Below are 16,996 nucleotides of genomic sequence, written 5' to 3' on the forward strand. Positions count from 1 at the left end.
AAGCTATGCTATTATTTGTCACTAAGTGGCAGGGGAGTCATATCATTGTGCCTCTAAGATCAACAGATCACGTTGAGCGTCCATTCCTCATTTACCAATCTATGATCCAAGATTTGTGCATAAGCGAGAGTATACGCTGGTCACCCTCCTCTTCCTGCCCCCTCTCCTTCCCGCCTCCACCCCACCCCCACCCCACTGAGCTCAGCTTCAAAAGTGCATGCATGCTGGATTGACAAGAACGAGCATATAATCATAGCGATTTTATCTTACAGCTACGCGGTAAGGCATACCCACTGCATCTGGTTACCTACCAAATCAGAATATACGCTCTCTGTGCTGCCTGTATTTCCCACGAATGATTCAGAATGGAGTTCCCTTTTACATATAATCTCCGACGTTTTCAGAATGAACTGCACGTTTGAGAAGATGTTTGGGTACTTGTGGTAGGACACTTCAGAGAAATAAAGTGCTGTTGGGAGGGAAATCATCGGTGAGAAGCATTTTTACTGGCACCTAGCATTGTGTCCCATTTGTCTCTTAGTTACTAAGGCATAATTATATTCAGTACCTTGATGCCCTAACTAGTTAAAATTTATAATGCTATGTGTGTCCTCTGGTGGCGAGGAAGAAAACTACACCATAAGTGAATCACATTAGAGTTTTTATAACTCAGGGCAGCTTTGTGTGATGGTTGGACATACAATTAAATAATGTGTTCTCCCTCTCTCGGCAGCCTTTAACGACGGGTATCTCCTCACTTAGGGGTGGGGCTTTGTGAGATCCCCCCCCAGTGACAGGCTGAAACACAAATGCACAGGAGTAATATGAAATGGATCCAGCATGCTCTGTTGATAGATACATGGGTTCATGGATACAGTTAAAGATGACGCCATGAATTTAGAACGGAGGGGGGGAGAGGGGTGAGGATGATGTAAGCGCAGTATTTAACTATGAAATTCTTAAAGATTTAATTAAAACGTGTATATGGTTTGACAAATTGTGTATATAATTATTAATTATAAATGTGGTATGTGCCAATACACATATGTGGTTACTATTCGGTTTTCTCCAGGGGTGAGCTCCACAATAGATTATCCAGTCTCAAGTGGTCAGCACTACACACATTTACATATGGACAACATTAAAAGGATTCAGAGGGGTTTTGCATGGGTTGTGACTCCCCAGGAAACCCTCGGGTGTTCTTAGCTAGACCCTCTAGATCCCACTCTTCCCTTTTTAGTAATTGGCAAGTTGCTGTCACTTCTTTCCAGATCTTGGCCATGTTAGACGGTACAGAAGTTATCAACGTCCTCCTGATCCCTCACTTTCCCACACAGCAACCTAGAACCAGTTAACTGAAGTCAGCTGCCTTGCCCTATGACATTCCAGTAGCACTCATTTGCATTTTCAATACCCATCCCTCCGCAATCCCGACTTTGGAGTGTATAAGCAGGTGCATACCATGACTGAATTGCAGGGCAAATGACATTTCTTCCTTGCAGTGCCAATCAGAACAGTTTAAAGGGCCCTAGTCTGCTTTATGTAGAGCTACAATATCCTGCTTCACAACCAGACTGACTCGAACCAGAATCCTCTCTCTCCCTATTCCATTCCAGCATCTACCGTGCCGGCAGACCTCCTTTAGAGTGTGGGATTCATTGCTTTAGTTACGGTTACAAGTAGGAAGACTGAGTGTCAGTCATCACCGTCCACAGGAGGCTGGAGGAGGGTCAGGAGAAGAACAGAAAAAGCCAGGTGATGGTCAAAGAAGACCGGGTTTCAGTGACGGTGAGACCCTGGACATCTACGGCACAGGTGGTGACCACAGTTCATAAGAACGCAGATCACATTCGGGTTGCAAAGATGCTGTCCTTTTAAACGTTCTCACCACGAGAATTTCTAAGTTTCTGAGGGAAAACATTAAATACTGAAGGAAGGCTTCCGGGCCCAGGAGCCATCGTTGCACGTATTACTGCTCATGAAACATAAAGCAGCTTATGCTCTTTATAGTGACAGTCATCTTCAAATGTTGCATGAAACATTTATAAGCATAAAGATAAAAAAATATCCTACCGTATAAATATGGTTGCAGCCTGAGTAAATGTTGTTTAAAACTTTCTAAGTGACCATGCAGGAAAAATACAAAAAGTCGTAAGAAGATCAAATAGCCAATCTGTCAAGAGAGAAGAGAGAAAAGCATTTTTGTGTTGCACCAATAAATGCTTAAAAACCACAGAGAAAGATAAACCGCTTTATTATTACATTTACTCTTTGATAAAACAATTTCAAACTCCATTGGTATTATGTGTTTTTGAAATAACTTTAAAGCGTTTTATGTCAAGATTGAAATGCTAGGTTCAACCAAAAGAAGAGCTGAAATAAATCCTGTGCACCCATTTCCAAACGGCCCTCCCTGAATGCCGAGCAAACTTGAGATCATAGCCCCTAAATAACTCATGAAATGAACTGATGGCGTTTTTACATAAAAATAAAATACCATGCTGTAACTTCACAATTCCCTTTGTTTCGGTATATTGGAGTCTGTATATTATGTATGTGTAGATCACAGTGTGTTACACATTTCTTTCTATGGCTTTTAACCGAAACAGTTTGAAACACAGACTTGGGGAATGACGGAAAATATTCTGCTCTTCACAGCATTCTGTACTGAGCCCCCACCCCCATTTAAAAAAAAAAAAAAACTTTATCATGTCATGTCACATGATAAACTCTGCAAACTCTCACTGCTATGACCAAATATATATATATATATACACACACATATATATATATATTTAGAGAGAGAGAGCAGTTTGATGCAAGTTCCAGAAAGTGGAATGTCTGCAGACACATATAACACATGGTATTTCATACAATAATATGAAAAATATAAATTCTAAAAGCAAATAGACTGCATTCTGTGTAATTTCTAAACCACGGAGCCCCATAAAAGAACAGGAACAATTACCATCAAGTTTGCATGTGAGAGAAACCAAATGCTTTAACAGTGATGCCAAATATTAACTGAGATCTACGCTAAAATACAACAAAGTATGAGAGTTGGGACAAAGTCCCAAATGTTCACCCAGCATACTAAGGAAATTGGAAAAATAAAAGCTAGTGCAGGGATGTGAAGGCTGGATTCCCTCTCTGCAAATCCGCTTCGCTTTCAAGCAACCACCGAATCCCAGCGAGCGCTTTTATTTGTACCAGAAATATGATTAAAGTCAATTTGATGAAGAGTGATTGGTGTTTAGGAATTTTTCTAAAACTTACAAACACCAACCTTTCAGATGCACATATGGAAATAAAGTGTTTGCCATGCATGTACAAGCGGTCTCTGTGTAGTAAGAGAACAGGAAGTGAGAATCTACAGCAGTACCATATACCATAACCCAACGATGCTCTACCAGCCACAAGTTCCCACAATCAAAGATGAAGGCTGATAAGCTAGTCGGGAGGGAGAATTGCTTAGGATTTTACAAAGGTTTGGTGACTGAACTTGAAGAAACCATCCTGAATGAGTTAACCCAGTCACAGAAAGAGGAACATGGTATGTACTCACTCATATTTGGATTTTAGACATAGAGCAAAGGATCACCAGCCTATAATTCACACCGCCAGAGAAACTAGGAAACAAGGAGGAGTCTAAGAGATTCATATAAGGTCCCTCACAGAAGGGGAAAGGGACAAGATCTCCTGAGCACATTGGGAGGAGGCAGTGAGTGGAGAGGGGGTTAGGAGAAAGAGAAGGGGAGGAGAGGAAAGCACGTGGGACCAGGAAGATTGAGTCAGGGAATGAATAGACAAGAGAAAACGAGAGAGATACCATAAAAGATGGAGCCATTATAGGTTTGAAGAGAAAACTGACTCTAGAGAAGTGTCCAGAGACCTACAAGACTGACCCCAACTAACAATTTGAGCAACAGTGGGAAGGATACCATAAATGCCCTTCCCTTTCTAAAATTAAAAACATACCTTCAGCAACTTTATTTCAACCGAATATAAAAATCTCTTCATGAATGCATCACAGCAGAGCCGATATAAAACTGATTCCGCGAGAAAGAACAGGGCAGGGAGCTGGTTGTAGTCGAAAGAAACTTGGTCCAAGGAGGCGTGGAGCATATTCAAAGCTTCTGAAAGGTGAAATTGTGTCACTGAAACACTAACTTCGCCTTTCTGCTTATTATACTCACATCTTGCAATTCACTGTTTGTCCTTCAGATTCTGAGGCTCTGCTGTACCCAAAAATGCTTTCCACCCAGTGAGAGGTACCCCAAACCTCAGCAGACTGTTTCAATCAATACAACCCAGAAGACTTGACAGTAGGTGATTTCCAAGGCCAAATCCCCAAAAGAAACTCAGCCTCTGCCTAACCCTCCAACCCTCGACACTCCCTGACCTCCCTCTTCCCCTCTCTGCCTTTCCCCCTCTCCCAGACAGCAGTGAGACCACCAGACCTTCCTCCCACAAAATCCGTTAAGCATCCACTAAAGGCGGCAGTGTCTCGATGCCAAGCCATAAAAACAAGTTAAGGCAGCTCTCAGGCAGCATCACAGATCCCAGTATACGTGGGAAATATCCTCCGCCGACCTTAGCAGTTAACATACCCAAACTCATTTTACAAGGCATACGCATAACATTTAGTTTAACGAGAGAAGGACTCTCATCCCCTTAAAAATAGTGTTAATTTCCTTTTTAGATTGGGTAGAGGTCGCTTGAAAGAAGCCATATAATTGGGAAGTAATAAGTAAAAGGGGAATGAGCTTCCTGTCTTAAAGCAGAAAGAAAGAAAGAAATCAAGCCAAGGGCCATTTGATTAATGTTCTATATAAGTAAGACTATAAGGTGTAAAAACACTTTTATCTAGGTGCCTGCTGTAGGCGGGCTCACTTAATGACAGTATACAGTGACTTTCAAATTAATTACCAGTTCTGGGGAAAGATATACAGACTATACTGAGAAAAAGCTTTTTAAAAATTTTTTGTAATTAAAAAGCTTGATAGTCAAAGTCATGAGTGCACAATTACAGAGGAATTTTCATAATGAAACATCATGAGATATTTTGATGGAGAATTTACAAAACATGCATACACACCGTCTTGAATCTCCCCTTTGCACTGAGCCAGATAGATGACCTCTTCCCACGCAGTCGGAAGATGCACATGCTTCCCGGAGCCCAGGGTCTTGAGACCCAGCTTCCTCTGCGATGGAAAAGCAAATGATGAACACAGCAAATGGAAGTGTGTAACCTTTTGTTTGCCTTATCGCGTCTTATTTATACTCTGAAAGGCACTCTTCCACAACAATGTTCTGTGATCAGAGTCCAAGTTTTCTCTTATGGAGAACTTCTCACCAAAAGTATTTGGTTACAAACTTTAAACTTAATTAACACTAATATTTGAGCTCCAGCTACATATTTACCTTTTCTTTCAGCATTATGCAGCAGGTAAGCATTTGCAAACTACAAAGTGAAGTTTACATACGGAGTGGACCAGAGAATCGACCCTTACCTTACACCTGATGAGGAGTTTCCTAGCTTGTTCCAACAATTCTTCCTGCTCTGATGGATTCTCTGTGCAGTTAAATTTCAGAATGAACTCTTTGGTGATGGAAAACGATGGCCTGTACAGAAAAACAATGATGATGGCTATCACCTTCGATTTTTAATTAATCATTTTCTAGTGTCTAAGTGCTAGGAAAAGTTCTTTTTTTTTTTTTTTTTAACTTATAATGTTTCACATACAAACGATCAATAGAATCAAAGATCCCAGAGCAGATCACCCAGACTTCCTGGGAACCAAATCCTCATTTCCAGAGGTGTTTGTCTTGTGGGAAACACTCCTGAAATGGCTGCCAGCAGTCTTCTGGATATTTTCTTCATAGATAAAATTGAACAAAGCTCAAGGCTGGTTTATTTCCCATAAGCCAGTGTCGCTCCCATTTGAGCTAACTCTAGTCCGTCCACGTGGGTTCGTTACAACTGTGACTACAGTGAGATGTCGAGGGAGAAAGATACAAGGAGCAAAGTCAGCTAGAGTGGACACAGTGATGTTGCAGGAGGGCGATGCCATTACAGGGCTTCTGCAAGAAGAGGGGCCAGGCCCCGAGCCTTCACAAGTTTGTTCCCATGACCTGCTGAGAGCTGGGGTAGAGGCAGTGGGGGCATGTGCAGGGACAGCCACACATGTGGTTGGGCAAGTGATGACGGAGCAGACCCGGGCAGTGGCGATACAATGTAGGCAAAGAGAACAGATTGGATGGTGTATGCGCTGTGCATCAATCAGGCTTAAAGAAGGGAGTCGTGATTCAACCGACTCACTGAAAGGACCGAATTGCTACTTACTGACACAAAGTGAGGACAACCGCTAGAGGCACATACTTGGCGGGAGGGCGAAAGGGAGATGGGTGTTGGGCAGGCGCTGAGATGACAGCAGCCAGACAAGCGCAGATGGGAGAGTGAATGTGGGCATACAAGCCTCAACCACAGACTGAATGTCACCAGTGAGACACAGTACATCCAGAATGGAGGAGAGGTAAAGAGCGATTTGGCAGTATGTAGATGAATAGAAACAGGTTAATTTGAGTTATAAGAGCTAGTTGGGGGACAAGCCTAAGCTAAAGGCCAAGCTTTCATGATTAATAATAAGTTTCCGTGTCATTATCTGGGGATTGGTATTAAAGAAAGTCCTGCTACATATCAGTACTTAGCATCATAAGGGAGAAGGGTTTCGTGAGAATTATTCCAAAGATGGTGCCCAGAGGAAGTCAAGAGGGTGAGTCCTGAGATGTTCATAAAAAAGGATGATTGGTTGCCAACATCGAGCCAGATGAGGTCACTGCATGATTGGCTTATGTTCACTAGGTAAAGCATAGAGCGCCTAGGCAAGTGATAGGTTGACCTTTAAAACCACTGGCTCGCTGCAGATTTTTGCTTTAAAAGATGCTTGCTATGGGACAATAAACGAGTTCCTGGTTGACTAGACTCCCTGCTGCATCTGATTGTCTCTGGGATCCTGGGAGGCTGGGGAATGGGAGAGCGGCACCCTTTCCCTTCCTCAGACCCAGCTCAGCCTTCTGTGGTTGGGCTAAGACCCTGCACAAAGCACCAAGCTAAGGTCTAGCTATAAGACCACAGAAAAAGGCTTTGATTTAATATTGATGCAGCTATCTAATATTCTTCCCTGTGGTTTGAGTTTAAGTTTCTCTGTATTATGTATGCATATGTGTGTTACTAACATATGTTACTAATATATTAATTAAATATATATTAAATTAATGTATATAAATTTGCTCAGCGAACATCTGGTGTTTATTTTATATATGCTGATTGAAATGTACAGAATGTACATTGTATTATGGAAAGGAAAAGAGGCTTAAATATCACACTGAAGTGCATATCTTCAAAAGTTTAAAAAAAAAACTATTTATAACAAGCTGCAACTCAGCCAGGCGATGCTGGTACATGCCTTTAATCCCAGCACTCCAGAGACAGAGACAGGTAGTTCAAGGCCAGCATGGTCAACAGAGAGAACTTCAGGACAGCCAGGGCTACACAACAAAATGAAATCTGCCTTGAAAAAAAAATAATAATTATTTAACTAATAATAAATTAACTGAAATAAGTAAGCTGCAATTTAAGATCTTGGAGTTCTTTTGTAGTATCAGTCAGAATCATCTGTTGGAGCTTGCAATGTATGTGTCTTCATAATAAAACAACACTAATGAACTTTAACTTCCTCATAAACTCAGAGGTGCATTTATTTCTAGAGCAAAAGAAATCCATGGGATGAAAATAGAATCCAATTCAAATCCATGTGCTTAGACCATCTTATAAATAATTTCATTTTTGTCAATTATTTTTCAATATAGGTTGTGGTCTATAATGCTCCATTGGGAATATGCAAAGTTAATAATTTCCTACTTTCAGTACAGATATTGAATGCCTTAATTGGTCTCCCATAGACCATGTTAATAAATATTAAACAGGAAAAATACAGCTATATTTCAATCATTTCTTTCCCATTGAGAAAAGAACAAAATAACCCTTATATTAGTCATATAGAATATAAACATAAATATATGATAAGCCAGAGGAGGAATGGGAAAAAAACTAGTACAGGCATTTGAAAAATAAAATATAATTTTGCTTCCTACATTCCAATTCCTTCAAAATATTGAAGGATTTCAGACAGATAACCCAATCTATTCCAGGCCTAAAACGTACAATCTTGTTTAACAGGCAGCCATCAAAGACCATCATTTTAATTTTACATAGAAAGCAAACATACTAAAGTCTCCTGGTTGCACGGATACCTAATCCAAACTGACTGTTTATATCAGCTGCGATTCAGTTCATTCGTAAAAACATAATGAAGACGTTTTGCTAGCTCCAAGGAGAGCTAGGTGAGGGATGAGATCCAGCCTCAGGAAGCTCACAGCCTGAGAAAGGAATGTGGCTCTTTACGTCCTATGACTTCTGTTGCTGCGACGAGACACCATGACCCCGGCAACTCTTGTAAAAGAGAGCATTTAACTGGGGGCTTGTTCACAGTGTCTGAGGGTCCGTGGCTGCCTTAGCAGGGAATGCGGTAACAGGCAGGTAGCCATGGTGCTGGAGAGCTTGCATCCTGAGCCACCGGCACGAGACAGAAAGCTATTGGGCTTTTGAAATCTATAGCACACCCCCAGCGACACAGCTCCTCCAACAAGCCTACATCTAACCCTTCCCAGAATAGTTCTACCAACTAGAGGGACCAAGCATTCAAATCGATGCGCCTACGTGGGCCATTCTCGCTCAAACCACCACTCCTTACAAAGCATTCCACGTAACGGACACACACTAGGGAGGGTGATGAAATGCCATGAGCATGCAATACTCTTTGGTGACTCGGTATAGGTGAGCTGTAATATCCCATCGATTGAATGCGGACAGTGCCTCACAAGGTTTTAAAAAGCAAAAACCCGGAACACATGAACCTGTTTGCTGGCATTAACTCGATGCCAGGTAGCAGTTAGTTATAACATGACTATTTTCCTTCGACGATTCAGGAAAAGCCCAGTACTAGAACCACACACCTGCCCGCAGTAAGACCGGAACTGGAGGACAGCGGAAGAGCGACTTGTCCATTCACAGCCCTTTGGGTTCACACAGGGCACAGGGATTGGGCAGAAACCAATGAAAGCCATGCTAAATCAAGCTAGACTCTAAAAAACTGAACTAAGATGGCGTCATGATTAATTGGGGGGAGGTTGTGGGCTGGGCACGCAGCTGGGCTCAGGAGCTTTACCCTACACGGGAAAAGAACATCATGAGAACTGGACAGAAAGAATGCGCCAGGTTATTTACACTACTCAAGATGCACTTGATTCTTTCTATTTTTGTTTTTGTTCTATATTCATGAGGCAGGAGATGACACCTGCAAGCAACAATCTATCTCTGCATCAGAGATAAAGGTATGACCTTTCAAGTGGAAAATTCCTAAGGGGGGGGGGAGAGGAAAGCCAAGAAGAGATGAATCCAAGAGAGCGAGAAATTAAGTAAAAAGAACAGGAAGGTATCTAGGAGTCCAGAAAGTGGGGTCCAAGGTGTATTTGAATTAACAGGTAATTGTCCATTACTCAGAATGCCTGCTGGACTGGTGGACTGAAGGCCCATATTTGACCCATATGTCATGGCACCCTCTGGCCACTGTTGAGTGGATCTGATACAAGCAGGTTCAACCCAGTCCTTTCTCCGGGAACTGTAAATGATTGGCTCAACATAGATTTGGGTTACCCCAAGTCTCACATTCCAATATGGAATCAGTTTCAAGGAGTCTTTACAGAAGAAAGTCATTAGTCAAGATAAATGTAAAATACATTGGTGGTGCATCACCGGGTACAGGGAGATGGGAGAGATGTTCTCTGAGCTTTGGGGTTGGGGGAAGCTAGTGGTCTGCTGAGTTATTAGATTCCACATTTCTATTAGTCACAGGGTGTTAGTTCTAACACAGAGGTGGGCAAAGAACAGCTGTCCTGAGGCTAGGTCTAGGTTAAGATGACGTAGGTAGCCTTTGGAACTGCAACATTCCAACCTCTCCAGAGAACTGGAATTCTAATCAGTCCATCATATGCGAAGATACAGCTTCGTGTGAGAGGTTTCTGTTCACAACTGATTAGGAAGGATTAAGAGATGTGGCTTGTTGGAGAAGGTGGGGAGAATTTGAGGTTTCAAAATTCCACCTCAGGCCCTCCCACCCCCCCACCCCCCACCCCCCGACTCTCTGCATCTTCTGTTTGTAGATCAGATGTGAGCTCTCAGCTCCTTCTTGAGAACCATGCCTGCCTGCATGCCACCATGCTCCCTGCCATGGTAGCAACAAACTCACACTCTGAAACTGTAAGCAAGCCCACAATTAAATCCTTTGTTGTATAAGTTTCCTGGGTCTGGGTCAGAGAGTCTCTTCACAGCGATAGAAAAGTAACTAAGACAGGCAGTAATGTTCAGACTGTATCTGTCAACTTAATCATGATTCCTTCAATATGTGCTAAGAACACACAGTTAGTACTCAACGAAGAAAACAGGCCTGGCTGTACCTTTCGTGTGGAGTTCCACAAGGCAGCCTTTTATATCATCATCTTCATCATTATTAATTGAAAATTAACCTATTTCATGAAAAAAACTTCATAGTCCCAAATAACAAACAAAAAGTGGAAAACAATCCCTAAACTGTACATATCTGTTGAATTAGCAATACTTAAGACCAAAGGACATTAAAATTCATACTTAAAGAGTTGGTGAAATCATTATGAAAGTAATTTCATTATAGACATTTTTAAAAAATTGTTTTTTGAAGTGTTAGTCAATACGTGGATGAAAAAAAGCAACAAAAACTTAAAATACTGACTCTTTGTATATATAAATTTGACACAGCAGGTAAAAACAGTATCTTAGTCAGGGCTTCTATTACTGTGAATAGACGCTATGACCACAGAAACTCTTATAAAGGGAAACATTTCATTGGGTGGCTTATGATTCAGTCCATTATCATCACCGTGCAATATGGCAACACGTAGGCAGACGGTGCTGAAAAGGAGCTCAGAATTCTACGTCTTTGATCCACGGACAACAGGAAGTGGTCTGAGACACTGGGAGTAGCTTGAGCATATATGAGACCTCAAAGCCTGCCTGCATAGTGACACACTTCCTCCAACAAGGCCACACCTACTTCAACAAGCCGCACCTCGTAATAGTACTACCCCCAGTGATCTTAGGGTGGCCAATTTCATTCACGCTATCACAGGTAGCAATTTCAAATCAATTCTCCTAAAAATCAGAAGTGCCCCCCCCCCGGGATGAAAGAGGTCTACCCCCCCCCCGCTGTGGCCATGATGCATGTAGATAGATGTGGCAGGAACTCTGGGGCAGACTCATTAACCTGAAGAGGATAGACAAGGAGCTGACTCGGTGACAAGGCAGTGCACAGCAGTGTGAACACAGCACTGGCCTGAATTGGCCATGCCTGGCTCACTGATCCTGGCCTGGCCTAGAAATACCTTCTGTCACACTTGACTTGCGTGAACGGCTCCAGCATCTTCACACCGTGCATGTCCAATGGGCTTCATGGTGCAAAACCAGAACAAGAACATCTGTAATCTGATATACTCTCTAATTCCATTTTTATGTGTCCTTAGACTTAAAATCCATGATGCAGTCTTTGTAAACACTTTGAAAATGCAGGTCCTCCAACTTAATAGCCACTAGTAAACATTAACACGTGCTGAATTTTGAGCAAAAGCCATGTAGAAGAACATCCAGAATGCTTTCCTTTCTAAATGTTTGCTCTTGACTTTATAAACTTTCTCTTCTGAGTTTGGTACTGGCCCAGGGCCTCTCAAGGTTGTCCCTATGAAGCACACATTAAAACACCCAGACTTCTGATGTTTACTGTCATCTGTCTTCAAATGCTGTTATTGATCTCAAAGAGATCTAGTCAGTTACATGGGGTAACCGTATTTGAATTCATGTATTTCAATAACAAAGACAAGTTTTGCTTGAAATGTTTTGCTTAAGAAAGGACCTTCCGGGAAAAAATAGAGGAAGCAGGGGTAGGTGAAAAATTGAAGTGGAGGAGGGTAGGTTAGATATAAATACATTATATACATGTATAAATAATAATATAATCTTCAAAACAAAAAGAAATGACACTCGCGCATTGCACCTCTGCATTTCTCACGTTATTCATCGGAAGTGAAATAACATGACTGACAGATTCACATGCATGTGATTTCCCAAAACTCCTGACACACACATGCCCAGGACGGAAAACCCAGGAACATATTCATGTGCTCACAGCCAAATGATTTCTCACAAAGATGCCAAGAACATAGATCCTGGAGGAAGTGGGTCTGGGGAAACTGGGCCGCTGTACGCCAGAAGTAAAAGTAGACTGCAAACACAAAACTAAAATCAGAATAGATCGAAGAACTGAACGCAGCACATAAACTGCGAAACACCAGGAGAAAATATGGAGGAAACATGCGTCTGGGCAAAAGCTTTCTGAACAGCATTCCCCAAACACAGACAACAAACAAAAGCAAGAGAGATGCAGGGACCACAACTTGGGACGACAAAGACAAGGACTGAAGCTGAAAAGGGTTGCCGAGAGACAGGGGTGACACATTCGCCAAGATTAATTTGACCAGGACTGGTGAGTGCAATGTGTAAGGAACGCAAACAACTCAACGCAGTAAAACTAGACAACACAGCAATAAAATGGAGAGATGGTCTTGATAGATATTCATTTTTTTAAGAAAGGAAGAAACATAAATGGCCAACAAATCTGAAGAAAGAATTCTCAGCATCGCTAATAATAAGGGAAATGGAAATCCCAATGATAATAATACGCCCCTTTGCCCTGACAAAAGCGGCTATATTTGAAGGGCAAATCAGTAAAGTAAGAAGAAAAGTATACTCTTTCCACTGTGGGTAAGAGTAGGTACTAGAATAGCCAATATTGGAAATGGTGTCAATATTCTTTAAAAAAAAGAAAGAAAGAAAGAAAATAGAGAGAACTAAACTAAAAATGATGCTATTGTCAGATGACCCATCAGTTCTGGGAGCCAAAGGAAGCCCCACTGTGGAATAAATGGATAAAGGAGATATGGTATAAGCACACAGTGCAATGTTATTCTGCCATAAAAAGAATAAAAGCCTGTCATTTCCAGCAATGTAATGTAGCTAGGGAGCATTATGCTGGTTGGAATAATCCAGGCACAGTAACAGATTCTCATAGTTATATGTAGAAGCTAACATAGTTTGTTTCTTCAAATTTGAGGGTAGAATAGTGATCATAAAGTCTATAATGGGGGGAAAGGGAAGGGATAGAGAAAGATAACATCAGATACCAATCAACACACAGATAGTAATAAATTCTAGACAGTATACTATAGAATAGCAAGGTGAGTATCTTTAAAAATCATGTACCTCACTGGGCGGTGGTGGCACACGCCTTTAATCCCAGCACTAAGGAAGCAGAGGCAGTCGGATCTCTGTGAGTTCAAGACCAGGCCTGATCTACAAGAGCTAGTTCCAGGACAGTCTCCAAAGCCGCAGAGAGACCCTGTCTCAATAAGAAAAAGAAATTATGTGCCTCAAAAATATCTTGAAGGGAGCTGGAGGGATAGCTCAGCCATTAAAGGCTAGGCTCACAACCATAAATAAAAATATCTTGAAGGGTTCAAGGGTTCCCTGAACAAAGAAATGATGAGCATTCCGACTTGACATCACATGCTCTTCATAAGTATAAAATTATCACAATATGTAATGTCTATACTATACCAATTAAAGTAAAATTTTAAATATTAAATGCATGATACTTTTTCATTGAGCATGAGGTAACCTTCTGACACCACAAGATGAAATCATAATATCCCTTCTTGGGAATAAACTCACAGATGTGTAATGGAAATGACATCCCAGGAGAAAAAGCAGTGAGATGGGGGGAGGTTAATTTTCTTCCCATCGGTAGGCATTATGTCAGAGAACACTAAAATTTAGACAGCTCAAGTAGAAACACAGGTGTCTGCAAGTGGGCATCAGTCAGCGTACTATTTGTCAGTAAGGCATACAAGCATCTCTTTCCTATGGCCGTAAGAGGTAAATATTCTTCATTAATCCAACCGGTTCAAAGCCCAAAAGGGAATGTCTTACTCAGCTGAGCAATCAGTGAGCCCTCCGGAAAGAGAATAAAAACAAACTGGGGTTATAGAGCATTGCTAGTAGCTTTGTTACAGAGACATTAAAGTCGCAATCCACCTGGAACATTTCAAAGGCAAGAGTTTAACTGCTATAAAATGGCAAAAGTATTACAATCAACACAGACACTTCTTTTTCAGGTAGAAGACCTAAGATATGCAATGTAGGATGGTGTGTCTGCATAGGAGATTCTTGCTACTTTGTTGTCCTAAAAGACATCTGGAAGCATCTGTACTAGCTGCTGCAATCACATCCCAGTTCTCACTACAAGGAACCAACCACGCACTAAACACTAACAATCTAAACACTAACAAAATTTCCGCTAACATGGCGCTTAAAGGGACCACACCCATGGTCACATTAAGAGCTAGGAGATCTGGGAAATGAGTGCTTTGATGCTTTACTGTGTATCCTACTAAAAAAAACTATCCATGTGAGCAAACGAGAAGATGGGCCTAGGAGAGGAGCAATTAGCAGTCTTTGCCACAGTGACTACACCCCAAGTTGAGTAGATCATACCAACTGTCACTAGTGTGATCAATTCTCAGGTTATCATTTTTGCTGCATGGGGCTAATTTCCAGTTGTAACCCCATTAAGGTAAATGTTAGACCGTGGAGGAAAAGCATATGCACCATTACCCTATCATGCGTCTGTGATCTTGGCAATGTCGATTTGATGAGGGTGAAGGGGAAAAATGGGGACGGAGCGTGCTTGCTTCTACAACTGAGAAGTTTAATGATTTCCTGGATGTGTTGGGACAGAGTGTGAGACACGGATCTGTGATCAGGTCAGACTACCGGAGAATATCTCAGATCTGGAGAAAAGTTAAAGAATAGCCCTTTCAAATTGTGTCAGGTAAGTAGAATTGGTATTGAGCACTTATTTGAGCCCCTAAGATACCTGAAGTTAACTCTGGTCACCAATGAACTAGACATGTATGAGATACACAGTAACAACTTAGTTAGATACATATAAACACGTTAGTGGGATACACATTAACCAGTTAGAATTATCCAGTTCCTTGTGAAACTCCTTTAAACATGACAAAATAAAATTTCTTTTTCCTTACAAATATTCCAGTATAGCCCACTGTTAAGGGTACTTCATTTATGTGGCTATGCCTACATTAAGCACTGGAAAACATGCAATTTTAAACGTAGCCAGTCCTGCTATGAACATCTTCATACACATGAATTTCCTCTGTTGGCTGAGTTTCTAAGAGTAAAGGAATTACTAAGTAGACATCACTCGGGCCTACTGTTTCCATTTCTAATGTCTTCGCCTGTTTAGATACATGGCCACTTTTACTTGTTTATCTGATTATTGGCACAATATTGAATACATCACTATGGGGTTGCTGATAGATAATAACTTCTCCTGCCTTCCCTCATTTTTATACAGATTAGTACAATGTTAGAACAAAAACCAGAACTACTACAACTAGAAAAACAAAATAAACATAGGAAAAGTCCATTTCTTTTGATTGTAACAGCAATCCTAAGCTGCACTTGCTTCCATTTCAGAAACTTTATCCCAATAACTTAAAAATGGGAAAACATCCTAATATGTCTAAATGTAAAAGCAAATGCCTAAAAGCAACTAAAACAGCAACTGTTAAAAGTTTTTGCTCATGCACTTTATTAATCCAATAGCAATTTAAATTCTTTGAAAGTATAGAAAATGTTTGTTTCAAACAAAATTTGTGTAATTCACAACTTCTTGCAACATGTACTAATACATGAAACTAATTGGAAATACTCGCCCTTCACATTTTTATCTCCAGTTATAGAGCTGCAATTGTTTTTATAATTTCACAAATGTTTAATTATTCTTTTCTCATGTATCACATCCTGACTGAAGTTTCCCCCCCTCTTCTCTCCTCCCAGTGACCTCCCCAAGCCTCCCCCACAATCCACTCCTGCCACATTTCCCTTCAGAAAAAGGTAGGCCTCCAAGGGATATCATCCAAACACAGCACTTCAAGTTGCAATAATAATAATAATAATAATAATAAATAGGTGTGTTTCCTGTGTTAAGGCTGGATGAGGCAGCCCAAAAGGAGGAAAGAGATCCCAATGACAGGCAAAAGAGTCAGAGACAGCCCACTCCCACCCTTAGGAGTTCCACGAAAAGATCAAGCTACACAACCACAAATACCCCCCTGACGCAGCTTGGAACCAGGGACCAGAGACCGGTGACCCAGAGACCTAGGATAGTACCAAACAAGACCAGAAAGAAAAAGAAAGGTAAACTTCACAATTGTTTAAACCTTCAAAGTTATCTATAATGAACTGGAGCCCAACATAAAGTAACACAAAATCTCAAACTCACTTTGGTTTGTGATCCTTCTTTCTATTTGCACTTTCCAAATTAGCTTTCAAGAGTTTTTCATAGTAAGTGGAAGATATTACTCCAAACTTATTCATCACGGGTGACTTGTAAACCGACATAGTTACAGATCAGAAACCTAAAGAAAAATTGTAAGTTCTTGTTAGGATACAACTCAACACAACACAAAGTAACAAGTCATGTGAAAACTTACAGAAAGTATCAAGAAGAAAACCAGGCAGACTGAGGAGTCATTTAAACTGGTTTGTGGAACTCAAATCTAATGCGGGCGCTGGAACCCGTGTGCTTTCTATTATGTCACTGTGCAAGTTTATCCAGTCCCATGATTTGAGAAACCATGCAGGAATAACGGGCTACACAACAAGGCCCGGGTGGGTGGGGTAGCATCACTGCCCTGCGCCCAATTC

At 41.2% G+C, this 16,996-nt stretch overlaps 1 protein-coding gene across 1 annotated transcript; it reads right to left on the minus strand.

Annotated features, from left to right (window-relative positions):
- Positions 1-272: 272 nt before the first annotated feature.
- Positions 273-16,690, minus strand: Tmem232 (transmembrane protein 232). The gene is made up of 6 exons (XM_051190673.1): positions 16,572-16,690; positions 5,514-5,625; positions 5,099-5,204; positions 3,979-4,136; positions 2,074-2,173; positions 273-469 (listed from the first exon to the last, which is right to left on the minus strand). The coding sequence occupies exons 1-6, from the start codon at positions 16,688-16,690 to the stop codon at positions 273-275; spliced, it is 792 nt and encodes a 263-aa protein (XP_051046630.1).
- Between the last annotated feature and the right edge of the window lie 306 nt (positions 16,691-16,996).

Source organism: Phodopus roborovskii, unplaced genomic scaffold (assembly GCF_943737965.1).
Source record: "Phodopus roborovskii unplaced genomic scaffold, PHOROB, whole genome shotgun sequence".
Lineage (NCBI taxonomy): Eukaryota > Metazoa > Chordata > Mammalia > Rodentia > Cricetidae > Phodopus > Phodopus roborovskii.

Excerpts from the sequence above, each read along its gene's own strand:
- Tmem232 (XM_051190673.1), bottom strand. The coding sequence starts at position 16,690 with ATGTCGGTTTACAAGTCACCCGTGATGAATAAGTTTGGAGTAATATCT. Across the intron at positions 5,205-5,513 it reads AACTCCTCATCAGGTGTAAG|AGGAAGCTGGGTCTCAAGAC; the intron begins GTAAGGGTCGAT and ends TTTCCATCGCAG. Across the intron at positions 470-2,073 it reads GCTGCAACCATATTTATACG|CACTTTATTTCTCTGAAGTG; the intron begins GTAGGATATTTT and ends CCCTCCCAACAG.